The sequence below is a fragment of the Microtus ochrogaster genome, unplaced genomic scaffold, assembly GCF_000317375.1.
Source record: "Microtus ochrogaster isolate Prairie Vole_2 unplaced genomic scaffold, MicOch1.0 UNK16, whole genome shotgun sequence".
In the NCBI taxonomy this organism is placed as follows: Eukaryota; Metazoa; Chordata; class Mammalia; order Rodentia; family Cricetidae; genus Microtus; species Microtus ochrogaster.
This window is the reverse complement of record NW_004949114.1, coordinates 2,384,047-2,410,020: the sequence shown is the minus strand read 5'-3', so window position 1 is coordinate 2,410,020 and position 25,974 is coordinate 2,384,047. Positions and strand designations below refer to the sequence as shown.

The following is a 25,974-nucleotide window of genomic DNA, read 5'->3' as shown; positions in this document are numbered from 1 at the left end:
GTGGCCCTAACTGGCCTAATATGTGGAATTGTCCTTTCTCAGCCTACTGTGTAGCTGGGTGCCTCTCATTCCTTCTGGAACTTGGCATTGAACTTGGGATTTAGGTAGACTGAGCAGGGAATTGGCATGCTGGAGCACCTGTCGTAGCCCTAGGGGAGGAAGACTGCTTTGCTTGTCATCTTTACTTGTCAGCCTGAGTGGCCTCTATGCTCTCAGAGACCAGAATCCATATTGGGAAGGGACAAGTGCTCCTGCACACACTGGACAAAGGTGCTGAGATGGCTGTCGCAGCTGTGGCCACCCCACACCAGTGTTCCACCAAAGGCTCCTTCCTCAGATGCCTGGATGGATGCTCCTTGCTTGTGCTCTGCTCTTGAGCTCCTCATCCACACCCAGTGACCCTATGCTGTGCTCACTCCTCTAGGGTGACTACAACCAGAGTCGAACCAAAGTGCTGCACATGAGCTTGAACCCGACCAGCATGGCCAGACAGCGCCAGCGTGAGGACCATGACCGGTTGCAGGGGGAGTGTGAGCGACTTCGGGGACTTGTGCACGCCCTGGAGAGAGGGGGCCCCATCCCTGCTGATCTGGAGGCTGCCCCCAGCCTGCCGTCATCTAAGGAGGTGGCAGGTAGGTCCCCTCACCTAGCCCTCTGGTCTCCGGAGAGAAATCCACATAGGGCATCTGGGCTGAGTGGATGGACAGAGACCACTGGCCCTTGTAGCCAACTGAGACATATTGCTTCCTTGCAGGCTTCACAAACAGGGTTAGTCATCCAAGTTTGCAAGCAGCTAAGATCTTCTCAGACCCCCAAAAACAAATTAATACCATTTATCAGTTTATATGTGGCCCATTAATCATGAGTAAATCCAATCCTCCAAGAAAACAGGGCCATCGTTCACTGGCCTAAGCACACGTCCCAGAGCCCAGGGCCCTTTGCAACCAGGCCCTAGATTCCAGGGAAGAGCAAAGCTAGCTAACACAGGCCGTGACTCTCACTGCCCCTCCAGTCTGTAAATCAGGGTGACAACCATCAGAACATGTACCTGTCATCCCTGATGCATTGTAGTAGCCACCGACATCAGTCACTGAGCCTCACTGAACATGGCAGCCCTGAGATCCTGCCCCAGCTGTTTTGCTCTGTAGCTGTGACTTGCAAACTTGTGTGTGCAAGGGAGGGGTTTGTACTCTGCCTGGATCGGCAGGGAACCAGGACAAGGGCATGCTGGAGGCAGGTCCTGCAGCAACCCTGCCTACCCTGAGACCACTCTTGTCTCCTAACCCTTAGGGGCATTTTTGTGCCATGCTGGGGCTATGGGCCACTGTTGTGTTGGGGTTTATGTCTCGCTTGTGGTTTTCAACTACTTTTTATCCCGTGAAGCACTCCTGTTTCCTTTTTGTGTACTTGTGTGTCATCTGGTCCTGTGGAGGCACTTGGCATTTCCAGTGAGAGTCCTTGAGCCAGGGAGGATGGAACTGTCATTAGAGAGTTCTTCCTGCAGTGTGGATCTCAGTATGGAGTGGCAGAGACAGGTCCTTCTGGTCTCTCATTCCTGCATTCGTGTTCTGTCTTCCTTCTGGTTATTGCATTTACCCTGGGCCTTCATGAAGGGTTCCTGAAGACACTGTTGCACAGAACCTAGGGACCCTGAGATGGGTTGAAGGCATGCAACAGGGACGTGGTACCCTGAGGATCCAGCGTCTGATCAGGAATGGCTGGTACACCCTCCCTTATGCCTCTGTTAGTCTGAGGAGCTGTGAGGAGCAAACAGTGCTTTGGGGCTCCACACAGAGTGCCTACCATGGAGAAGGTCCTCCTTATGGCTTGTCATTATTTTCTGCATTATACCCACAGTCTTATTGCCTGGCTATAGGGACCCCTGTCAACCTCAGGTGCACTGGCTTGACAGGTCTCCAGTTTGTGAGTCCAGTTGTTCCTGTGTCGCTGTTGGTGTCATCTGTGAGTGGCAGATAGGATGGGCCAGGACCCTGTGCCTCTCGGGAGCTCAGAAGACCATGTTGGCTTACACTGTTGTTCTTCTCATGAGCAGTGTCATAAGTGTGTGTGTGAAGTGCATATCCGCACTGCCCACTCCTTCGCCTCCACCCTTCTCCCATGTCAGGTTTTCAGACTGAAGGAACTTGACATTGACCCTCTTAAGTCCCATGTGTCTGTTTTTCTGCACACCGAAGTGTGCAGATATGTAAAAGTGTGCCATCTAGTCTCGAGCCCAGTCCCCTTGGGTCTCAGACCACTTGCTCTCTCCAGGAGAGCAGAAACGAGTCCTAGCAGCCCTGAGCTTCCAGGCTACAGCCATTACAAACACTACCGAACTTTCCACGTCACCAGCATTGGCAGGCAGATGGAGGAGACCCCTACAACAGATGCGCCCGCCTGTCATTGGCTCCCAGGAGCACAGAGTCCAGCTGGGCTGTTTAGGGAGACAGTTCAGGGGGGTTCTGGCTCCTCCTGAAAAAGGCTGACCCAAGGACCAAAACCCAGCCTCCCATTGCTTCCCCAGCTCCACATGTGGCCCCCTGCTATCTGTGGCCACTGCCAGTGAGCTGGTTAATTGCAGTTTAATTAGGCATGCATTTAAATTAAAACAACCTCATCTTGTCAGAGTGACACATTGGAGGTGATCAAATTTGTCACTGCTTGGCTGGGCCCAGCGGATCCCAGAGGTATCTCTGGGGAAGAGAGAAAGGAAGCTGGCTTATGTCGCATTTTTCTTTATCCTCACCATTTCTGTCCTAGAAGTGAAGGTTCTCTCCAGGACCTAGTTTGGGGCTTTGGGGTGGGGTATGGATTAACTCAGGTTCTTCCTCTGTAGCTCAGATTGGCCTTGAACTCTCCATTTTCCTGTTTCAGCCTCCTAAATGCTATAATTAAAAGCATGCACCATTAAGCCTGACTGGAGTTGAGGCTTAAGCACTTGGCACTTGGGCCTGAGGCACCATGAGCTATACTCTGCTTGGACCATGTGACTTCAGGGTCGCTACTATTCTTCGCACCAATGGCCCTGACTCTGGTACCTAGGTCAGCTGTGGTGGCGAGGGAGGCTCAGGGACGCCCAGTGCTCTCAGAGCTGAAGCCAGCTTGGCAGCTTTACTTGATTTACAGGCTAGTCACAGTCCCTGCTCTCCTCGGGAGGGCTGCACCTCCCAGGCCTTAGTCTACTCAGAAGTAACTAGGGTGTAAGCATGGTCTTCGAGTAGCTTAAATGAGAAAAGAGATGTAGGGGCTTTGTCTCGGGTGTCCCCACACAGCTGTTCATGGCATCCTGTTCTGGGGAGATGTCAGCTATTTGTTTTGAGCCTCGGAACAATGTTGCAGGTCTGTAGAATGGTGCTGGCTGAGCAGGTACATCCCCGATGCAGTCCCCATAGCCCCCATGCTCATGCAGAACAGCAAAGTATCATTGCTGTATATGGGCTCTGTGTCAGGGACACATTTAAAAAAAAACTCAAAACAAAACAAAACCTGACACTGTTTTCAACAAGCTCCAACAATGCTTGGTATGCTGTAGAAACTATGAAATTCAGAGCTTGGTACCATAAAGTTTTATTGAAACTTGACCACCCTGTTGTTAGTAATGTCCACAACAACAGGAATTAAGCTCCCAGAGACTAATAGAGGTGCCTCCTAGAGTCCCCCAGTGAGGGGCTGGGGTGTGGCTCAGTGGTAGAGTGTCTGTCTAGAATCCCCCAGTGAGGGGCTGGGGTGTGACTCAGTGGTAGAGCGTCTGTCTAGCTGTGGTTGAGGGCCCTGGGTTGAGCCCCAGTACTTGGGGGCTGGAAGGACTTCTTAATTGAAAGTGGTAAAAAGGATGAGTCTGAAGTTTAACCTTTCTGAACAACATCATCTCTTCTTAAAAATAACCCTCAAAGTTACGCCCTGACACAAACACCGTAAGGGATGTAGATATCAGGTGACAATTCTGACAGGAGGAAGCAAAACTCTCTACTCATTAGTCAAAGAAACACACATTCGCAGGAGACATTCTGCTAGCTTGTTTCTTAGGGCGCATGTGCTAAAGGAACAGTTTGGGCTGTCCATATCTGTATGGCACTGCTGTGTATGGTGGCCCAATCAAGACTCACAGTTCTCTCACCAATATTGAGTCACCTTCTCCCCTAGTTCCAGGTGTCTACTCCTAGATCAGGGCCAACTGCCTGTCCTGTTCCTTCCTGTGTCTAGAGCCTTGTCTCCAGCATGGCACTCAGCCTCCTGCACCTGGCCGAACACTCAGGATTTAATTGACCCACTAAGTTAGTCCCTCACTGGGTGATGCTCCACGGTATTCCCTCCTCGTGCTCCTGAGGTAACCCTGGTGATGCTGTGGGGGATGGAGTGCGAGCACAGTGCTGTCGTCTACCTTGAACCTGAGGAAAGCAGGGCACCAACTGCTTTCAAACCCCCAAGGAGGAGGCTGGAGTCACCCAGGGTTCCCTGCCAGGCCCTCAGGGTAGCCCACTGTTGAACCATGTGACTGGGTACATGTTCTGTTAGACTTGTGCTATGGACCGATTGCATTTAGGGAGAGTGAACAGATAGAGATTTGAGATGCTTGTGGCTACATTTAATAATGTACACACATACTTATTCAAGTGGAGTGAGCCTGCCATGGACACAGGGAACAAGGTCAGCCTCCCAAGGATTTCAGGGAGACCTAGGGAGGGAACTTTAGATAGTCACTGAAAGCTCTAGAGCAGGGGTGTAGCTTGACTACCACCCAGGGCACATGGTATCCATGAGTCCAGTGTCAGGAAGTCCAAGAAGCATGGCAAGACTCCAAAGCTGACTTCCTAGAAGGTGCTCTGGCTGCTGTTGAACCCCAGAAACCAACATTCTGCACAGAACCTAAAAGGGCCTCATATCTCCTCACATGCCATCAACACAAGGGCTTTCATGGAGCCAGGGAAGTAGAGCACCAGGACGACAGCCATAGGAGCAAGCCCACAGTGACCGGCATCATTATCATAAAGTCCACAGGCATGCATGCTGCCAGGGACTGGGAACACCTGTCTTTCTGTAGTCATGTCCCTGCTAGGTACTTTATCAGAGCCACGGACCTAAAGCTGGGACAAATTTCAGCTGCTCAGAATGTCCGTAAGTAAGAAACAAAGCACTTCCCAGTCTGTACTTGGTATTAACAATGGTTACTGGGTCGGTTGTCGTTCACACCTGTAATTCCAGTACTCAGAGCCCCAAGTTTCAGACACCCTGAGCTACAGAGTGAAATCCTTATCAAATGAAAGGGAAAAAGAGAAACAGAAAAGAAAAAGTCAGAATTAGTGAGATGATGAATGAAATAGAGACAAACAGAAACCACAAAAACCAGAGTCTCTCTTGTTAATACACATGCAATGAGCAGTAAGTCCTTGGGGGCCATCTGACAGACGGCACCAGGACAACTTTCTGGTGATCTGGACAAAGATGGATTTAGGCCTTGATTCTGAGCCCACTCAGCGAAGAGACTATGGAGGGAGGGTCTGCAGCTTCAAACAGAAGGAATCAGCTGGCACAGCCCAGAAGCAAATAGGCATATTTATCAACTCACTAAGGAACCTTCAAAGCCTGAGCCAGGCCTGTTGGTGGAGGCTGTCACCACAACCACTTGTGAGGCAAAAGCAGTGGGGAGCTCAAATTGAAGGCCATTCGGGGAGACTTTGTGAGATACTGTCTCCCTACAGTGAGCCCATACAGCAAGATGGGAACTGGAGGCTGAGCCTCTTATGCTGTTCATAGGCCAGCTAGTCTGGGTACTCACTGGTGAGCAGAGACCCTCCCTCAGACTAGTGAAAGGTGATGACCAGCACAGAGATGGTCCTCTGACCTTCACGAGTGCATTATGACATGTGTCTATGCACACAAGCACATGCTCACGCACATATCATACATACATATATCACACACGTTTTGCATGTCGTACACACATCACATACGTGTCTGTACATGCAAAGGTTTTTTTTTAAAAAAAATCATAGGATTTAACTGCTGACTTCATAGGCTGAAAGAGGCTCTCACACTCTACCTCAGGTCATTTACAAATTAGTACCCTCCCCAACCACTTTTCTGCTCAGGGGCCAGTGTGAAAGATAGTTCCTGAGTGGGAACAAAGGAATGGCTTCAAAGGGGGTTCCCCACAGCTGAGAGCTGACTACTAGGCGTGGATGGGAGTCAGGTCTGGAACTCCCACAGGGAACACGGCACGGAACCCTGAAGGGTCAGTCTTCCTGTCCCGGGTCAGGTAGAGCTAAAAGGTGTCCATCTAGTGAGCATGGCCTTGGCAGCAGGTAGAGGGAGTGAGGGCCTAGAATTGGGGTGGAGGGTCATCCTCATCCCCAGCCTGTCTCTCAGCTGCTCTAGGGACTGAGAGTTGTGGTAGAGAGCTGCCCTGGGCAGTGACAATGTTCTCAGCATAGCCTAGCTCCCTCGAGGTCTCCGAAGTGTAGTCCAGACCCAGAACTGCCTTGATACCCTGCGGGTGTGGCGGAAGCTCCCCGTACCTGCTTCCACTCTGGGTTCCCTTGGCTCCCATCCACTGGCACCTCCTCCAGAGCCAGCGTGACCCTTGCCTCTGGCCCCAGACCTCCATCTGAGCTCAACACTAGCCTGCTAGCTATGCCCCCAGGCCTGCTCCAATGATGTACCTCCCTCTGGTCTTCTCTCCCCTTCTTGCTGACTCGCTGTCGCCCAGCCTTTCTCTGGGCTCTAGGCATCTCGGGGACAGAGCCTTGCGCAGCTCTAGTCTTGTTCTCTTTTCACCTTCTGCTTTGGAGATGCCAAGGAGCAAACCCCAGGCCCGCACCTGCCAGACAAGCACTTCCCCTCTGAGCCACATCCCTAGACCGTGAGTCATATCCTGAGTTTCCCTTGGCTGAGGGTCCCTGTGACCCCACACGGCTCTGCCGAGACTGAGTAACTGCTGCGTTCCCCAGCCACGTGGAGCTGCTCGGCTGAATGCCTTGTTTCCTTTCCTTCCTGGCATGTCTGTAAACTTTGCCGGGTAGCTGGAGCCAAGTACCCAATTAGGGATTTCTCTCCAGTTTCATTCAGCCCATAATTGAAGTGGGAGCGCCTTCGCGCCTGACACATCAAACAGGCGGGCACCCTGGATCCCCAGCCTGGATACACTGGGCAGCCCTGACCTCCCCACCTCTGACCTGCAGCGCCAGGTTGGGTCAGGCCGGGCCAGGAGGTGTTGGCACAGCAAGTGCTCCCCAGTCAAATGAGGGCAGGGCCCTTCAGATAGGGGTCCCCATGGGAAGTCATCCTGGCCTAGCTTGGCAGCTGCCATCTGCCCTTAGTTTCTTGTCTTGGAGAGAGGTGGCATGCTCACCTGCCTTCCTGGGCTGTCACAAGGCTAACCTTAGTAGCTAGTCTGCATTCCATGACTGAGGCACGTGCTCTATATTCTGTGCCATGAAAACATAAAGATTGTGGTATGGGGTCCATTGGAGTTGGGGCCGCTAGGGGGTCCTGGGGTTGTGGGGTTCATCTGAGTTGGCATAGATAGAAAGCCACCCACCTCTCCAAGGAGCCTGCACCGGGCCGTATCCTCTGCGCCTCACCACACTGAGCAGCAGCACCCTCCATCCCCTGCTGTCTAAGGGTGTAATTAACTCAGTGATTTAGTGATCTTACAGCAGTGCTCTGGCTCCACGACAGCCTGGCTTTAGAATGTTCCCGTCACCCTGATGGGTCCCCAATGCCCTTGCAATCCTCCCTGCTCCCACTCATAGCCCCAGGCAATCACTGATCTTTCTTCTGTTGATTTGTCTTTTCAGAACATTTGTCTAAATGGAACCTTACACTACACAGGCCTTTGTTCTGGCTGCTGCTGCTGAGTGAATACTTTTGAGATTCAGCTATGTCTTACACACACACACACACACACACACACATACATATATATATATATATCCATCCATATTCCTTTGTATGGCTAAGTAATATTCCACCATGTGGATGGCACATGTGTTAGGGATCAAGTCATTGATGGTGGACATTGGGTTGTCTCCATTTTGGGCCTCTGTGAGTCATGCTGCTGTGGACATTGGAGATAGTGCCCATGTCTTATGTGTAGAAGGGGATTTCTGGGTTACCTGGTACATTTATCACTTTTGTAAGGAATAACCTAATTGTTTTCCAGAGTGGTTGTACCAGTTGACATCCCCTTATGAGGGTCCCCCGCGTGTGCTCACCATCCTCTCTGCCATTCGTCTTTCCTGGCTTCTTGATGACAGCATCCTCTGTGGGTGCATTTCCCTAATGACTAATGATTCGGAGCTCATTTCTGCAGCTTATTAGCCATTCATACATCTTCCTCGCTGAGACGCCTCTTACATCGGTGCCCAGTTTTTAATTGGATTGTTTGTCTTCTAATCATTTTCTTAATGCTTTCGTCTGATAAGCAGCGTTTTTAATTTTGATGAAGTGTAATTTATCAGCTCTTCCTTCCATGGCAGGCGCTTGGTCCTGGGGACTTCGATCACCCCGGCTCTATGGTTGCCCATGGTTTTCCAGAGGGGCTCAGTTTTAGACCCTGGGTCTCGCCATGCTAGTGTTGGGATGATGGAATCCAGCTTCATTCATCCTCTTTGGTCCTCAGTCGTCCCACCATGCTAGGCTGCTTTCTACTGTTATGGTAAGCACCATGACCAAAGCCATTTGGGAAGGAAAGGGTTAATTTCCTTACCTGTCCCTTTCACAGCCCACAGGTAGGTCAGCCCGGGAACTCTAGGCTGGGACTGTAGTGGAGACTGTAAGGGAAAGCTGCTTGTTAACCTTGCTCAGCCCACTTTCCTGTAGAACCCAGGCCCACAAGCCCAGGGGTCACTGCACAGCAGTGGCCTGGGCCTTCCCACATCAGTCATTAACTGGGAAAATGCCTCACAGGCTTGCCTGCAGTCCAGTCTGACGGGGGGGCATTTTCTTACCCAAGCTTACCTCTTCTCAGATGACCCTAGCTTGTATCAAATGGACAAAAACCTAACCAGAACACTTGCCTTCCCCAATCCCAGCACTCTGGAGGTGGAGGCAGAGGAGCAGGGGTTTGTAGTTTATCCTTGGCTACCTAGTGAGAAGGAGGCCAGCCTGAGTTATTATAATAATAACAATAACAGCTGCATTTCTCTGACTCTGAAGATCAGCTCAGGGTGTGGGTTCTAGTCCTAAACCCCTTTTTCTTGATGATCATATTTTCCAACTCTCCACAGTTTACCCTGTCCTGGCAACCCCATCCTATGTCACACTTGAAACAGAGGCCATGGGTCCTGGACCTCTTCTGGAGGATTGCCTGCCCTTTTATGTGCTTTCCTGGGTCAGCTGGTTCTTTCTTCTTGCTTCTTTGTAAAGACGTACAGTGTGTAACTTTTTCTGGGGGGTCTATTTCTGTTCACCCCAAATTCATGTGCCAATAACAGACCAGAGAGATAATTCCATTCAAGTCCAGCTTGATGAACCATTGAGTGTATTGGGGTTCCTTACAGGCATGTGGATGTGGGGTTGCTTATAATGGGTGATAAGCTGCTGACAGAAGTGTGGGTGACTCCAGCAGCTGCATCAGGTTCACCCCAGCATGCTGATGACTCTTGCAAGCTGTGCCCCTAGGGCTTCCAGCACAACTTGCAGGCAACTTCTCTGAAGAGTCTTCTCCCCAGCAACTGTTTACTCATATAACCTTGGGGAGGGTGAGCCACTGTAGAGAGCCTCTTGAGGAGCACTACAACCCATCTGATTTCAAGATGCCCAGGGCCATGTCTGTCACCTCCTCGGTCCACTGTAACATGCACTTTCTGGCCAAGCTTCAAATTTCTGAATCTCCCTGCTCTTCCCTTGTTTGTTCCTACTCAGCTATAGACTCAGCTGACAGTAGCAATATCCATGCCAGTCCAAATGTCGTGCTGCCTTGAGATTTCCTCCAGATCCTACTCAACCCAGCACCCAAAACTCCACCTCCTGCACAGTAGACCCTCTGCTGTGATAGAAGGAGACAGAGTGGAGGAGACCATAGGACACAGATCTGTCAGCCCCAGCAGGACACCCAGGACGTAGGGCTCCTGCTCTTCACGGCCACTGGGACCACCAGGGTGCTATGTGTGTGGTCTCTGGAAAGAACAGGTGGTTCTTATTAAAATGCTGAGCACTGAAAAGACTTCAGGGAGCCTTGGGCAGTGTTCGAAAGGGTGGGATCAAGGGTCAGTCGAAGGCTGGGAGATAGTTCCACTGGAAAACTCTTGCCTTGCCAGCAGCATGAGGTCAATCCTCAGAACCCATATTTAAAAATCTGAGCATGTTCCCATGAGCATGATCCCAGTATTGAGGAGATGGGGACACGTGGGTCTCTGGGACTCTGACCGCAAGCCTACCCTACTTGGTGGGCTCCAAGCCATGAGAGACTGACTTTTTTTAACTCTATGACTTATATTTTTATTTTGTATGCATCTGTCTGTGTGGGGTGGTGCATGTGGAAGTCATAGGACAGCTTTCACAGGTCAGTTCTCTCTTTCTATCTTGTGAGCCCCAAGAATCTAACTCAGATCAAAAGGTGAACAACTGAGGAACAACATCAATGGGTGTCCTTGACCTACACATACATGTGTGTGTTTGTGCAGGCACACATGTGAAGAACATGCACATATGTACTCATGTGTGCATACATACATATTGTCTGTGCATATACACACTTGTATACACACACGTGTGCATGAACACACTCAGCAGAGTTAGTAGAGCCCTTACTCCCTGCTCTGTCTAATAGAATCCAGGCAACCTGGGCTCGGCCCCAGCTCTGGCTGTGTTTAGCCATCAACATGTTACAACAGTCATGCCATCATAGGCCGATGCTATCAGGCCCCCTCTGGACTCCGGGCCGCATTTGCTCCCTTTCTTTGAGAACTGATGATTTCCAACCAAGCCAGTCTGTGTCCTCTCTTCCGGGCTAGTGTGTGGCAGGAAGACAGGAATCCCCAGCTCCTCTCTTCTTACCCAGGGCTCCTCTCTGGCCTAACTGTGGCCTTCCTCTGGCTCTGCCTTACTGTAACCCAGTGTCTCCAAGGTCTCAGTTGCTGCCTGATCCTAGTATCCTTCCAAAACCTGCTCCGAGCTGCTCCGGCTGCTGAGTTGGTTCTGTAGGCTTTTCTTTAATCTGCTCTCTGAAGAATTGGTTCCATTCAAGTCCGAAGCCGTCATATGCATTAGCATGTATTTAATAGACTACTACGTCTCAAGGAGGGGGGCACAAAGGAGACTTAAAGCTTGTCTCACCAAGAGCAGACAGATTGACTCGAGAATGACTTGGTCAATAAAAGATGAGCTCTGAACACCCCCCCCCCCAAAGGGAGCTCGCCTTCCAGGGAATTATGGTTTCTGTAACCCAGTGTCAGAAATTAATAATACATCCAGTGTGCAGAACGGATTGCCAGCTTTCAGACTCAAGTAGATGCGAGTCCAGCGCGGTGGCTCTTATGTGACTCGTCCTCGCTGCCTCTGCGCACGGGCTCCATCAGAGCCTCTGTCCTGACCAGAGGACGGCAAGCCACCGCCACAGCCCCAGTCTTCTCTTGCAGACAGCCTGCCCTGCGTGTCTGTGGAAGGAAGTTTCTTGAAGTTTGTGTTGAGACAGCTGTGTTCTCATGCTTTGTGATGCTATTCTCTGCTTCAAGTGTATTTGGCTAGGCAGGGAAATGGAGGGAAGGTATATACACCTGTGACGGAGTCATGCCTATTGGTTTCTGGTTATCTTTATGTGTGAAACTTTTCTTTGAAAGCTGTGGTTCCCCTAGAGGACATGAACAGGCTACGTGAGTGTGTGCGTGCAAGTGTGTATGCGTGTGCTGTCTGCCTGTCTACACATGCATATATGTATATGCACATGAATGTAGTCACTAGAAGGTGTCCAATCTCTTCCTTCAATAAGTTCCACTTAATGTGCATTGTGATGGACAGTCTCTCAAGAACCTGGAGCCAGCCTGGCAACCAGCAATCCCCAGTATTCCTCCAGTCTCCACCCCTCACAGCCACATCTGACTTTGTACGTGAGTGCTGGGGCTTTGAAACCAGGTCCTCACGCTGTCATCTGTCGCCCCAACTCCATGATACACTTTGTCCCTACCTGCCTCACTATCTAGCCTCTTGGCAGCAAGAATATGTGAGTCGACACCGGGCAGCCCTATCTTAGCTTCCTCAGCCCTCATCCTCCTTCACTAGCAACATAGCAGCCCACACGCTTCGGTTTTGGGTATTCCGGAACCTCCGTTCCAGCACTCAGCCTCCATTCCAGCCCTGCTGGAGCCCTTGCAGTAGAAGGCAGCAGTGCATGCAGGAGGCTCACAGCCTGAGATCTCTGTCTGCCAGTGTGTTGCTAAAGTTGCTGTCCAGGGGCTCATAAGTAGCACCTGCCCCTTCTCCTGAGGGTACAATGACAAACTGAGGCACAGCTCTACCAAGGTTCACTCTGGAGACCCAGTGAATTTATTGAACTTTCTTGAAGAGAATGGGTTCAGGGCTGCTTACAGGGGTGTGGGTGCTTGTCCCCAACTGACTACACTGGAAAACCTTACCCAACAGGGATGAGAGCTTCTCCTTAGCACAGAGATGGATTCCTTCCTCCCCTTATCTTCCCCAGCCCATATACTTTAGCTCAGTGGTTCTCAACCTTCCTACTGTGACCTTTTAATACAGTTCCTCATCTTGTGGTGACCCCCAACCATAAAATTATTTCATTGCTACATCATCGCTGTAATTTTGCTACTGTTGTGAATAGCAATGTAAATATCTGATAGGGAGGTCGAGAGCAGCTGCTCTAGCCCCTCCCTGAGCTCAAGTGCAATTAAGGCAGCGTTGCATATAACAGGTGGTAGGTGCAGCTGGATTCTCAGGTGAGGATCTCATGACCCTCCCCATCACTCTAGTCCATGGGCCCAGCTGGGATGAGCCTTTTGAAGGGGTCACTGCTGAACTTCCCATGATGGCAGTTATTCAACTTGGAGGGTAGTCACTCAAAACAGCCCGGCAGCTGGAGCTCTGTTCACCCAACCAAAGTTGATCCCGCAGCTATGGTTTTTCTCTGGGTCCCCAATCCCTCTGCCTATCTTGGAGTGGAGATGACCTCCCTCAAACTATAACCTGAATATAGATAGCCCTGACCTCTTAGAACTGCCCCACGGAGACCCAGTGGAGAGGGGTCATCAGCTCAGACAGCAGGGAGCATGGCCCTGCTGCATGCTCACAAGGAACGTGTGTTGTATGGCTGCCAGAATCACCACACCAGGACAGGAGATACTGGAGCCTGCAGTGGTTCTCACCCCAAGGATGGTTTCCCTGGGGCTGCTCCCATCTGGCCCTCTGTGTTACCCAACTGTGGTATGTCTTTGATCTCCCCCACAACTCTTCTCATCTCTCGCCAGCCTCCCTGCCAGAGCTTCCCAGTGCAGAGCCCCCTAAAGAGAAGCTTGGCATTTAGAGCCAAGGCAGGAACCCAGCTCTTAGGCTGGCTGCCCTTGGGTAAGACACCAGCTTGTGCTCCAGTGACTTGTCAAAGAATCTCATGTGCTGCCAACAGAGGCTATGGGTAGAAAACAGTCCTGGAGCAGTACTGGCTGGCATCTCACCCTCTGCAATGCATCCTTTACCCTGCAGTGCTTTCCAGCAAGCAGCCAGGCCCTTTTCCTCCTTTTTTGGTTCATTGTTTTTTTGGGGGGAGGAGGAGGTTGTTTTATTTCGTTTTTTCCTTTGAAGCATGTAATCTAGATTGGCCTTTCTGCTTCTACTCTCAAGTGCTGAGATTACAGGTGTGCACTCACATGTCTGGTTTATACTGTGCTGTGTATTAAACCCAGAGCTTCATGCTTGCTAAGCAAGTGCTCTACCAACTAAACCGCATTTCCGGCCTTCCTCTCTGTACCTTCTAATGGCCTGTGTGTCGAGGCTTTCCAGTCCTGGTTCTCCGGTCCTCTCTAGCTGTGTATGCTAGAGACCTTCAAGTGGATTACAGGTTGCTCCAGGCCACGCAGCCCTAGTGTCTAAGGAGAGTGTGGGTTCACCTACTCTTCTGCTCATCAGCTCATTTGATGCTGCTGAGCTTCTTACAGTGACCTTGTGTCCCAGGCACTGTAGGTGCTAGGCTTGCCCCAAGGGAGACCCAGGCTCTGCTTCCAGGGACTTGTACAGTGGAGGAAGTGGACCATGAGCCAGACAGGGTAGCATACATGTCCACCAGCAGTACAGAAGCTCAAGGGAGGCCAGGAAGGAAGGCACTTGGAGATGGTGGGGCTTGTTATAGAAGTGTGCCACCAAGCACAGTCCATTTTCGGAGGCAGAAGTCCAGGGCCACTTGTAGGATGGCAGAGGACTATACCGTCCATGTGTGTGTCGGTGAAACTGTCGCACACAGCAAAGTGGTGGAAACCAGGACAGCACTTAGGGTTGGGTTTTCACATCACCCCACCCCACCCTGCCTCCTGCATCTGATCAAGAAGGCAGTCAGCTCTAGCAGGGGGAGTATCAAGCATCTGATTGAGGGCCTCTGGGTCGGTCCTGGTCTGCAGGAATCCAATGGAGCTTTGATCCCTGGGACAAAGACTGCAAGGATGGCCAGTTGGCAGGGGCTGTAGCTGAGAGCAACTTTGGTTGCTGGCAGGGGGGCTCTCCATTTAGGTGGTAACTGACAGGTGTGCAGTAGAGCAGGAAGCAAGGGTTCATCCCTTAGGACTTGGGCACACCAGCTGCGGGGTCATGACGAAGGGTTGATGTACCCAGGCAAAGTTCCCTATGTGCCAGATGGGCTAGGGTAGGGAGGCCTGTTGGGTGGGTTATAGACAACTGGAGGATCCATGTTGAGGAACAAACACGTTCACCAGAGATGTGGTCCAGCTACACATGGAGCTGCATGTAGTTTGGCTCCAACCCCTGACCCTTGTTTTCCTGAGATAGAAGTAATACAGCATTGTGCATGACCTTTGCTTGTCACTGAAGGGGCCTCTCTTGGGCACCTCAGGTGTGTGCCATGGGTCAGAGAGGCTTATTGGAGGAAGGGTCCATGTCGGGAAGAAGGGCTGGCTGACGACTCAACAGGTGGAGCCATATAGTAGAGCCAGCAGTAGGAGACGTGTAGGACCGTGTAGCTTTATTCCTGCTAGCCAGGGGTCTTTCTGAGCCTAGGCCTGAGTTGCTGACGGAAGCCCCTTGCCCAAACCCCAGGGCAAACCTGAAGTAGCATCACCTGGCACTCAGTATGTTTGTGGGTATCTCTCAGGGATTCCATGATCCTGAAGTTCCAGATTGGGTAATATTGATCCTCCAGGCCTCTGGTTGTCTCCACATCTATCAGCCCATGTTGTGTCCCTCCCACCCTGGAGGACAGCAGACACCAGGGGCTGCTGGTCCTCTGTCACGAAGAGTGTTGCCACAGGGAATGTGCAGCCTGGTGCTGCAGGGCCTCTCTCGCTCTGTCCCTGGGGTGGGGGAGGGAATCTTACAAGAACGAATATGATATCAGCGCCCGCTTGTCACCCCGGGACTCTCCCACCCTGTAATCTGGTGGGCTGTAATTGCCAGTGTCTTTTCAAATCATTTTTGTGCAAGGTGACAAGCTGCTTGCTGGAGTGAGCAGTTAATCACACAGAGATACCCCATTTGAAAGGCGCTCAGAGCTTACCCAGGGGCGGCTGCCAGCAGCCAGGCGGGTGCACACAGTCTGCTCATCTGCATATAATTCCAGGGCGAGCAAGCCTTGCTGAGGCTGGTATAAACCATGCAATTTCCGGCCCAGCAGGGGACACAGGCTGGTGGTGGGGACCAAACCTCGGGGCCTCTGGCATCAGTAGAGTTAAAGCAACTCCATCTCCATAGAGCAGTAGGAGACCTGATTAGCAGGCGGTGGTGACCTAGCCACTTTGGGAACCACAGTCCCCCATCTTCTACCAGCTACCCTACCTGTCGCTCTGCAGGGTGACTTCAAGGAAGGAGGACCCCAAAAGTTCCAAGTTGATACGGCATATCACCTCCACCCGCCTGCCATTCCGTTGTTTGCTTGCTTGAAGTTTGGGTTTAGGATGGGCTAATAACCTTTGGTTGGTGTTCTATGCCACTCTACCTTCCTCCATGTGGTGTCCTAGAGGGTTGAGCCCATAGTGTCTCAGCAGGCCCTAGGTCAGTGCTCTGGGACATCTCCTCCTGGCACTCTCTCCAGGAAGCCACAGGGAGCAGGGCACAGACATTCCTGTCACAGCCACAGCAGTGCCCGGCCTCCACAGCTGCTAATAAAATTGCATAAATATTTGATGACTAATTATTAAATATTTAAAAATGTAAAACTGGAATGGTTTGGAAGTTAGCATGGCATGAATAATTCAGTCCTTAGATGCACATCATCTTTGGGTCTGAACAGGGCCAGCACCTCCAGTGCGTGATGTAGCCGGAGACATAAGTCCCAGGGACTTCTCTGGCTAGCCACCAGTCCCCATGCCTAGAAACAGAGACTCAGGCTGAGTCCCTGTTGTCACACTGCTGGACAAGTCTCAACCTGTAAAGTCAGGAGGGGGGTTATGTGGAATTCTGAGCTGCCGGCCTGGACCATGGCCAAGCAGAGAAGGTCCCTTTCCTTTGGTGAGCCTGAAACACCATCCCTTCTGGTCAGTGTTCGTGTGTCTGCAGAGACCAAAGGCCAAGTATTGTCCATTCACTTGACCAGACACTGGAGAGAGTCCAACCATGGTGCACAGGGATCCCTCCCAAGGGAGACAGGAATAGACTCCCAGGCAGAGCCAGAGAGCATCAGGAGAAGCTTAGACCATGACTTTCTCTGTCTACTGCTTCATCTTCAAGGCTGGGTGAGCTGGAAACAGCACCTCTGCTTAAGGTTAGAGGGCCAAAGCTGTGTTCGCTGTAGCCTGTGATAGTCTAGTACCACAGTGATTTTTCCAAGGCCTGAAAATCCCAGCTTTGGTTAAGTGGATTTTATTCACTTCAGAAGGGAAAATGGCTCTGCCCAAATCCCCAAAGGAATGTCCAAAAAGCTGCTTCTAGCTTTTAATCAGGAGATGCGGAGGTGCTGGGGAATTGACAAAGTTGCTGCTCCATTGGACCATACCCTCCTTTTTGCTCCTACCCCATAGTATTATAGCTGGGAAGGAGGGGAGAGCCCGTCTGCAAACATGGGAGCCAGAGAAGAGGGCCGCAAAGTCCTGGGCATCCTGGTGATGTCATGTCACCCACACCTGTCATCTCCCTCAAGTGACATTCAGTCACTGTGAGGGTAGCATGTGTTCCCTACTGGCCCATGTGTGAGCATGTTTGCTTCCCTGTGAGAGAATTTGGCTGCATTTCCTTCCTGCATGCTCACCCTCCTTGTTTCCATTGAGTGTTAATATGGTAACGGATCGCCTTAGTTCCCTTTCTGTAACACTCAGACCTGTGCTTCTGTGCCTAGCCCACCGTGGTCGTTTGAGTGAGAACAACTCTAATAGGTGAATATGTTTGAATATTTGATCCGCAGTTAGTGGAACTGTTTGGAAAAGATTAGGAAGCGGCCTTGCTAGAGGAGGTATGTCACTGGGGTGGCTCTGAGGCCACACCAGGCCCAGGGTCTTTTGTCTTTCTCTGCCTTCCTCTGGCCGATCAGATGTAAGCTCTCAGCTGCTCTCAGCTCCTCTAGTGCCTGACTGACTGACTGACTGACTGCCTGCCTGGAACCATACTTCTGGCCTCGATGATCGTGGACTAATCCTCTGAAACTGTAATCAGGACCCCATGAATACTTGAGTTTTTGAGTTGCCTTGGTCGTGGTGTCTCCTCACAGCAATAGAACAGTGACAAAGACACTCTAGCTGCATGACTGTCTCTGACTTCTCAGCAGAAGGGAAAGCTGCATTCTCTTTCTCCAGCCTGAGTCTGCTCAGGTGTGTGCGTACACATGCACGCACACCCACACATGCATACATATGCGTGTCCCTCTCCACAAGCGGCTCTGGTGAGATCCGTGTTGAGTCAGTGATGCTCTGACATCCTCATCTCGCCTACTTGGCATGGAGGTGAGGACACTACCTTTGTGGTGTGTTCTTTCACATGTTTGGTTTTCTATGCTGGCCAACATGCCCGACTGTTCTGACCTTCTGGAACTCTCTGGAGGGGCTGTCAGTGTCCTCTCAGTGCTTTGAGACGTGGTGGGCCATCTGTCAGCTCTGCTTGGATTCTTGTCCTTGGCTAGTCCTCTTGGGGCCACAGCCTGGGATCGGAACACAGCGTACTCTGCTCTGATGGGGATTATGTAGGCTCTTGCTGCCACCACAGGTCCCTGCCCTGATGGTCCCCACAGTCATGCAGGTGCCTCCTTCCCTCGTTTCCTGTTCTCTCATCGTGTCTCTTGCCTGAGCCAAGAAGGTCCAGTGCTCTGTGATGCTGTTTTCTGGGCACTGAAGTAGGTGTTCCATTCCAGACGGGACTCTGGCAGGCCTGTCTCCCACACCGTGACTATAACCCAGAGCCTTGCCCAGCCTCTCAGTTCCTTAGGAACTTGGCATGGTGTTTTTTTGGTTTGGGCTTTGAAACAGTGTCCCATGTAGCCCAGGCTAGCCATAACTCACAGTGTAGCCAAGGATGATTTAGCTTCTGATCCTCCTGCCTCTACCTCCCAGGTGTTAGGATTGCAGGCATTTCCCACCATACAGTGCTGGGGATCCGGCCCAGGCCTCATGCATGCCGGGCAAGACTCCTGGTTGAGTCACATCACTAGCCCCTCAGGAGTTCTCTCTGGAGGGTCTGTGTTTCTCTATCCAAGGAAAAAACAGTTGGCCTTTCCTTTGTCCTCCTGCAGAGCTGACCCCAGGCTCATAGGGGTTGGCACTATTGTGCCCCTGAGCTGCTGCAGCCTGCTGAGGGTGAACATTCAGATCCAGGACTGACAGCAGGGGAGCTGCTGTGATGAAGCACTGACCAAAAGCAGCTTGGGAGGGAAGCGGTCATTTATTTGCCCTACAGGTTGCAGTCCATCACCAAGAGGTACCAAGTCAGGGCCTGAAGCAGAGGAAACCTACTGACTACTTTATTCTCTTGGGCTTGCTCGGCTACCTTCTTATATATCCCAGACCCACCTGCCCTGGGATGGCACCATCTACAGTGGCTAGCCCTCCCCTGTGTACATTTGCCATCAAGACAGCATTCCACAGACATGCCCATGGGCCAGGCTGAAGGAGGCAGGTTCCCTCTTCTAAAGTTTGTACATTTTCAAAAACCAGCCAGCCAGCATAGGGCATGGAGAAGTGGGTCGGCAGTTAAGAGCACATACCTTCCGGAGAATCTGAATTCAGTTCCCAGCACCCACATCAGGCAGGCAACTCACAACCACTCCGCCCTCTGGGGAATCTGATGCCTCTGGCCTCCGAGGGCACCTGCATTCACATGCACATATTCACACTTAAGACGACATACTTTAAAATGATAAAAATAAATCTTAATAAAAAGCAGCCCAGTACCCACCTTTCTGCCCACAGACTGTACTGGCACAGGTAGATGACTGCTGAGAGCCCCACAGCCATCTTCTCTCTGGTTATCTCTTCTTTATGTCTGCCTCATGTGTGTTCTTCTGGCCCCACTAGTATCAGCCATTCTGCAGACTCCAGGCCAGGAGCTGAGAATCCAGAGATCTGAGCACATAGATGCTTATTATCCCGCCATCTCTCCTCTTAGGCAGGAGTACGCATCCCCACTAGCTTTGATCTGGAAGAGCACAGGCTATTTCTGTCTCGTGTCCTTCCCTCAGTGCTTTCACAGCTGCCTCCTGTGAGTCCAAAAGGGCACGCATGGGGCTGAGATAGTGAGGGTTGTCAGCTCAGAGCCGTCCTGTGGCCTCCCCAGAGGAGTGGAGCCAGCCAACAGGCCCGCCTGAGCTTACAGGCCAGATGTGGAGCAGCAAGTGGGCGCAAGGCCTGATGTGCCTGCTCCAGGACCACTCTGGAAACCGTCAAGTCTGGCTTGGGTTCTGACGAGCAATCACATCCCTTCTCTGACTCCCACTTGTCACCTGCCACATTCCTGTGCTTATAGGACAGCCAGGCTGTCCTTGTGGAGGGGCCATAGGAGGGAGGGCATGGACAGCCTCGCCTGGGGACACCAAGGTGAGGCACAAAGCTGGAGAGTGACAGCAACCACAGCTTCCTCCTGGCAGCAGGCAGGACTTGAGAGTTGGGAAGACCCATGACAAGATGGAAGAGCACCCAGAGCTGCCAGAGAGTGAGAGGGTCTGGCCCTGCGGAACTAGAGGACTCCCCCAGAACAAGGTTGCCCCTCACTGTGTCTTGATCTCAGAGTGACCTCCGGGCCCAGAGCTCCCTGGATCTCACCCCACCTACCACTCTGCCCCCCACCCTGTGTTGTTACCTGCACACTTGTGACTGGCTGAAGACATTTCCCCAAGGCCAAGGTCACTGCAGACCCCAAGGCCCTTTGCCTCCCAGGAGAAGCCCAAAAGCAGCCTCTGCTCTTGGTCACTTTGGAAAGAGGCTGAATAACAGCCGTGGCAGCAGAGTAATGACACTTTCAAGGTGGAGCCCATCTTTTATTGATTTAATCCAAACGTCGAAGTGAATTATTCATTCTTGTTTATGTAAGTCACCAAGCCACAGAAATAACAAGGAAGTTGAAGCACCTCAAATCAAATGCTTGTTTCCAGGCTTTGGGCATCACCCTCCACTTGTCTTGTCTGTCTCCCCCCACCTCCCACTAGCCTCACACTCTCCCTGAAAGAGGAGGCTTCTACTCCCAACCCAATGGTAATAAGCGATCCTCCTTTGCGGCCACAAGCATACCTGTGAGTGCCTGGCATGTGGCCAGACACCTCTTCTCCATTCATCCCCAAGAAGCACACCGACCCTCCCCATGGGCCTTCCATGGGCCTGGGTCCCCCACCTGCCTCTGATATCTAAACTGCACAGAAGAGCCTGTTTCCTTCCCCAAGGTCAGCCTGTGTTTGGTCCTAAGATCTAATCTTCCCCTTTAGACGTCTGGGGTCTATCAACAGTTATCACAGTCTCTGATGGCTGGAACATCCCTGGGAAGTGTGGTTGGTGAAGGCTCTGGCTCCAGGAGGAGGAGGGGCAAGGGATGCCAGGAAGAGCCTTGGAGTCAGGGCTGCCAATTAACCTTTCATTTTCATAGTCTGATCACTCGATTAATCAAGGCTTGGGGTCTGTGTCCTGTTGAAGGGGCCCTCACTGTGGAGAACAGTGTCTGCCAAGGCCTCTGTGCTGGGTGATGGATGAAAGAGCCACAGGGCAGGGCCAGCAGCCAGGCAACAGCCCCACAGGTGAGCTTCTACCTACCGGCTGGGTCTGTCAGGCCATTTTTCCTCACAGCCCCTGGTGCCAGCATGCTTTTCTCAGAGTGTGCTTTCCGCACACGGACTGTGGATGGGTTGTTGCATTCTAGAGTATGAGGGACAGGAAGGATAGTGACAGCCCTGCTGGTGCCCATCAGCTGCATGGCCCAGTGGCATGTTCATCTGGAGGTGTGACTTTTCCTGTGGTACATAAAAAAATCTGTCCATCCTAGATAGAATACCACCAGCAGAACAGTCCACCCAAGGCGAGGCTGATGAGCAGTGAGTGTATTGGGGTTACGAACAGGAGCACGAGCAGTTCCCGTGTGAAGTGCAGTGACTCGGGGGAGCTGCAGCACCGAAAAACCCACCCCAGCATTGGGAACAGTTCACCCAGCTGTGTTCCTGAGCTCCCAGGGCAGCTTGCAGGAGGTCTCCTCTCCCTAGCAGTAGTTACTAGAGCCCTGGGGGACGGAGGCAGAGACTTTCTGAGCTTCCTAAGCTTTGATTGCTTACTGAGCCCTGCTTACTGAGTACTCACCGAGTCTTATGGGGCCTCCCTCCCAGAGGGACTGCTTCAGTTGACAGAAAATGACAACGTGCCACCATATCACAGTGGGTGATGTGGCTTCTGAGTTTATGCATTTGGCTTAGGCTGGCCTCCAAGGATCATTCTGGCTAAATCCTCAAAACTGTATCAGGGGACAGCCACATCTCCTGGGAGATGGCGGGGAGACAGAGAGGTGGCAGGGGAGACAGAGAGGTGGCAGAGCTGAATGGGACTCAGCCTTCCTGGTCTCCATTTTCCTTGGGGTTGCTCAGAGCTTCTGGTTCCCACATCTCTCTCATGGTACTCAGGCTCTCCACCTCCACTGATCTCTGGAAGACCCTCCCATCTCTGTGAACTAACCACCCTCTGGGTCTGTGGTGTGCAGGGCACAGTTTATTCTCCCTCCTGCCTCAGGCCTGAGCTAAGATGTCCCACCTCAAGATCTTTCCCATCCTGCTCTTCCACGGTGGGCCCATGAGGGTCCTGCTCTGGACCTGGGCCATAGAGTGAGTCTCTTGGGCCCTGAGTTCTTCTTGACCTAGGGTTCCCTTTCCCATACACTGCTCAGGATTACTGTCCTCAGAGGAGCCCAGTTTTCCCTGTGTCCCTTGAGCACATATCAGCCGATGTTAACTAACCCCAGCCGCTCATCACACTGAAGGGAGCCCATCGCACACCCACTTCCTGAGCCTGACCGCCCAGGCCTGTGGGGTTCCCCTTGTGAGCTCCATGCAGGACTTCCAGGAAGTACCCAGCTCCAGACAATCCCTGTGTGTGTGAGTGGAGCCAGGCTCGGTAATTAACTGGGGCATAAATCAGGGATTAATTACTCAGCAGGCACCTTGGGTGAGAGATTCATGGTAATTGTGTGTGCTCCTGGTGGCTTTGCACAGCTGGCTTCTCCCTGAGCACCAGTAAACCGTGGCGAGCAATGGGGAGGTAGGGCTCTACCCTGAGCTATACTCCCGGAGACACTTGGGAAGTTGAGGAGCAGGTTCTAGGCACGGTTTTATGGAACCCAACCAGACCTTGCTGAGGGACAGGGAGGGTCCATTTGGTCTCAGATGGCCAGCATGTGGACTTGTGTCTATCTTCCTCTGTTGTACTTGCTCATGCAGGGCAAGTGACCAACCCCGGGACAGGAGCTCAGGCTGCAGGTGACCATCCATTTGCCCAGAGTGGTTGGGGACTCTGACCCTCACTGCAGACATGATCCTCCAGTGTGTCCTTCTCCAGCAGGCTCTGGAAACTGTTAGCCTTCTGGGACCAGTCACCACCAAAGCACGACCATTGTTCCACAGAGCTTCCTAACAGTGACCAGGGTAATGTCCTGCTGGGCATTGTCACTCTGCCAGCAGCGTATCTGGTCAGAGCATCTGTCTTTCAGAGTACTGTGCTTTAGGTTATTTTTTTTTTTAAGTACTGTTGTTGAAATAGTGACTTTATTATGACTGCCACCAGAAGGTCACACTGCTTCTCTGGATCCTTGTACTTTTTCTCCTGATTTCTCAGAGCCCATGGATGGCACCAGCCTCAGGCAGCAGGAGCTCAAATTGGGCCATGCTTTATCCTTGCCCCTTCCCTAGCTATTCTCCCTGTCACACCTGTGCCCAGTGACATACCATGCCCCTCTCCCTGCAGAGCTGCGGAAGCAAGTGGAAAGTGCTGAGCTAAAGAACCAGCGGCTCAAGGAGGTTTTCCAGACCAAGATCCAGGAGTTCCGCAAGGTTTGCTACACGCTGACTGGCTACCAGATCGACGTGACCACTGAGAGCCAATACCGCCTCACCTCCCAGTATGCCGAGCACCAGTCCGACTGCCTCATCTTCAAGGTAGGGAGCACTACCTATGTGTCGCCATGCTGGTTCATGCAGTGCCATGTCCTCAAGGCATAGTCTTCCATGGCAGGAGGGGAAATGCTGGGCCCTTTCTCCCCACTCTTGAGGGGCACTGACCTAGGGTCACGTCTACTTGGCTTTCTTTAATTTGTACTCTGAGTCTCTACCAAGCTCCGCCATACATCTTGGGGCACTTCAACCTTGTCCAGAGGCAGTAGGTGCCCAAAAGATGGTAAGGAGCATGGCAGGCATCTTGCTGCCAGACTTCTGCCAAAGGTCAGTGTGTGGCACATCCCACGTAAGGGAAAGGACAAGCTGTGTGTGCCAGCTACTTGGTGGTCAGGCCAAAGGTACCAGAGTTGATCCCATAGGTTTCTGGGTAAGCCCTGTAAGGCGGGAAAGGGGCCATGGTCTTCAGGAAGCATGTACCTGTTGTAGTCTCGTGTACAGAGTGAGCACCTGAGGAGGGATCTCTCTTCATTGAAACAAAAACAACATACCCCAGAGAGAAGGTGCCTGGGACATGGCCTGGCCAGACCGTGGGCACAAGTTCTCAGAGCAAGCAGGTCCAGCAGAAGTGAAGTTGGTCAATGCCGAGAGTGGAATGGTGTAGCTGCCAATCTGGGGCTACACGGGCTTGCTCATCACTGGCAAGCACCCTTACTTCCTGTCCCTGGGATGGTGTTATGGTACCAGCATGGCATATGGCCCTGCTGTGGTCTGTGATCCCAGTGTTATGTGCGACTGTGTGGGGAAGAGCCTGGTCAGTAGCTGTGGGTGTGGCCAGCTCCATTCTGTATCACATGTGGCTGGGCCTCCTACAGTCTGTAGCCAGACTGTCTGTGCCCTGCAGAAACAGAAACCAGTTTCCATTTTCACCTAAAATCTATGCCCAATGTGACCTACATTTTTAAAGCAGACTTGTATAGAAACATAGTTCCTGTTTGTTGTTTCTCCTTATTCCCACCCATCTGTCTGTCTGCCCCTTGGAGGGGACGCTGCCTGTTGTGGTGGTCAGAGGCACACCAGACGTAGCACCTACTGCTCCATGCAACTTGGTGGTGTGTCTCGGAGACTTTCTGAATTTCTCAGATTACATCCATCCATTTTTACACTTCTTAGCACTCTTAAACCTTTAACTAAGCAAATAAATATTTGAACGCCCAAAGTCTCTAAGTCAGTAAGCTATCAGAAATGTATTTCTTCGCTTTTGTGTACCTTTGAATAGCTCAGGATCACTGATGGGTATTTAATTTAATACAGTGTAGGGATTCCATGTTTTTTTTTTTTTAAAAAAAAGATTGGTAAATGAAGATGCTCTGAGCAGCTGTCATGATGAACACATCACTTACATCAGTGTTTGTAGACAAGCTCTAATTTGTATTCCAAAGTATTCTAGGCTTTTTATTTTGTTTCGTTCTTTGGTGGTATGGGAATGGAACCTAGGGCCTCCTGCATACTAGGTAGTATGCAGGCACTCTGCCTCTGAGCCACGCTCCCAGCCTCTCTGGAGGCCTAAGCAGGCACTCTGACACCAAGCCACACTCCCAGCCTCTCTGGAGGCCTAGGCAGGCACTCTGAAACCGAACTACCTCTCCAAGTTCCCTTTTTACTTCCTATTTAAAGACGGACTTACCAAGTTGCACTTGTCAGCCTTGAACTTGGTCTGCAGCTCAGGTTGGCCTTAGACTTGCAATCCTCCTGCCTCAGCATGCACCCCAAGGTCCTACTGTATTCTGTTTTTAGAGGCTGTCAAAAGCATGGTGTGCATAACCAGTTCTCAGCTAGGCCAGTCAAGGCTGTACTGTGAGAACCTGTCTCCAAGCAGCGTAAGTCACTTCTGCTCCTGCCCAAAAGGCAGACACAGTCATCACGGTACTGCTTTGTCCCATCGGCCTGTCCCATCCAGATAATTCCAGTCTACTCAGGTCTAGGTGTCCTGCCCACCTTCTTTCTGTCACAAGCCCACTTGTGGTAGCCTCCTACCCGTGTATGGGACTTGCCATACCTCTGGTCCTGCTGTTAGCCTTGACTTTTGTGCGTGGCTTCCGTAGCACACAAAGGAATGAGTGTGAGTGTGGCCACTACTGTCCCTGGTGCACACTGTCTTCACACTCTCCCGGTTCCTCACTTGTCTACCCACCTCTGTCTCAGTTACCTTGCCCTTGGGGTTGCCTAGGCAGCTAGTCAGCCTCATTCATTCTCTCTCTCTCTCTCTCTTTCACACACACATACACACACACACACACACACACACACACACA

General features: G+C 51.7%; 1 protein-coding gene across 1 annotated transcript in view; it reads left to right on the top strand.

The window, feature by feature from the left end:
* Positions 1-25,974, top strand: part of Mad1l1 (mitotic arrest deficient 1 like 1) — a 257,163-nt gene that overhangs the window by 173,007 nt on the left and 58,182 nt on the right. Inside the window, exons 8-9 of the mRNA XM_013353749.2 lie at positions 425-632; positions 23,514-23,704. Of these exons, the coding sequence (XP_013209203.2) occupies positions 425-632; positions 23,514-23,704 (399 nt within the window). The remainder of the gene's footprint in view (positions 1-424; positions 633-23,513; positions 23,705-25,974) is intronic.